The 1,369-nt window shown below is 54.2% G+C and overlaps 1 protein-coding gene across 1 annotated transcript in view; it reads left to right on the top strand.

Moving 5' to 3' along the window:
• Positions 1-1,369, top strand: part of PPP1R13L (protein phosphatase 1 regulatory subunit 13 like) — a 14,160-nt gene that overhangs the window by 6,862 nt on the left and 5,929 nt on the right. Inside the window, exon 2 of the mRNA XM_027766950.1 lies at positions 1,003-1,134. Coding sequence (XP_027622751.1) covers positions 1,003-1,134 — 132 coding nt within the window. The remainder of the gene's footprint in view (positions 1-1,002; positions 1,135-1,369) is intronic.

The following is a 1,369-nucleotide window of genomic DNA, read 5'->3' as shown; positions in this document are numbered from 1 at the left end:
CCGTACCCACGGTCGACTAGGGGGGAGTCCAGCGACATAGCCATTACTCTAACTGCTGGTTCCCAGCTTGCTTTCTTACTTTCCTTCTCTTTCTCTTTCTCTGCCTGCCTCTCTCTGGTGAACGTATGTGCACTATAGCACACAAAATAATAACAATAAATAAAATTAAATATTAAAGAAAAAGATTCTTGTTACAGGGTGCACACGCTTGCCAGACAGAGAGCAAGAAACAGAGCCAGAAAGTGAGAAATCACCCCCCCCCCAGGGAGGATGGCCACGCCACAATTGCTTCTCCATTCTCCTCTCAGGATCTTAGGGACACACATACACAGGTCCAGCATGAATTTAAGTCACCAGGTCCAGGACTTGAACCATGGTTGACTACCTAGGAGTCTAACAATGTAACCATAACCCCATCTGCTGGTCCTTCCCTTTTTTTTTTTTAATGTTTATGCCATAGGGCTCGTGCATTTGCCAGAGAGAGAGAGAGACAGTGAGAGGGAAAGTGAGAAGTCACCCCGCCCAGGGGAGATCACTACAATCCCTTCTCCATTCTCCTTCTGAGATTTTGCACACACACGTGCACAGCGTGATTTTCGAGCTGCTCAAACCATGGTGGACCATGTGGATATTCAGTGCCTTAACCACTACGCCACCTGCTGGTCTTCATGGTATTTATTTTTCATAAAAGAAATAAAACTGCGAATTCAATAACTGGCTTCCACAATCATGGCCTTGAAGGCGTAGAATTAAGTTGTCACCGTATAGGTCTCAGAGCCCGATTCCCAAATCACAGGACCCACTGACTGTTGTAGGAGACCAGAGGCTCCAGAACTGAGGCAACCCAGCCCTGACTCTGGACCTCCCTAAGTGCAAATCCCAGCCCTGCCCTGTTTAGATGGGTGGCCTGCCCCCTGGCGCCGAACCTCTGTCCTTTCTGAGTAACAGAGAAACTAACCATCCGTCCAAGTCGCTGAAACCCGGCTCTGTCCCGGTCCCCAGGAGATGCGCTCGGTGCTGCGGAAGGTGGGCTCCCCGCGCAAGGCCCGCCGCGCGCGCCTCAATCCTCTCGTGCTGCTCCTCGACGCGGCGCTGACGGGGGAACTGGAGGTGGTGCAGCAGGCGGTGAAGGAGGTGAGGGCTGCAGAGTGCTGGAGGGCGCAGGGTGGGGAGCAGGCGCGGGAGGACGGCTGGGACTGAGACGCTCCCTCCCTCGGGCCCTTCAGATGAACGATCCCAGCCAGCCCAACGAGGAGGGCATCACCGCTCTGCACAACGCCATCTGCGGTGCCAACTACCCCATCGTGGACTTCCTCATTGCCGCGGGCGCCAACGTCAACTCCCCCGACAGCCATGGCTGGGAAGGCCC

This window comes from Tupaia chinensis, unplaced genomic scaffold (assembly GCF_000334495.1).
Source record: "Tupaia chinensis unplaced genomic scaffold, TupChi_1.0 Scaffold000067_1, whole genome shotgun sequence".
NCBI lineage: Eukaryota > Metazoa > Chordata > Mammalia > Scandentia > Tupaiidae > Tupaia > Tupaia belangeri.
This window is presented reverse-complemented; position numbering and strand designations above follow the sequence as displayed.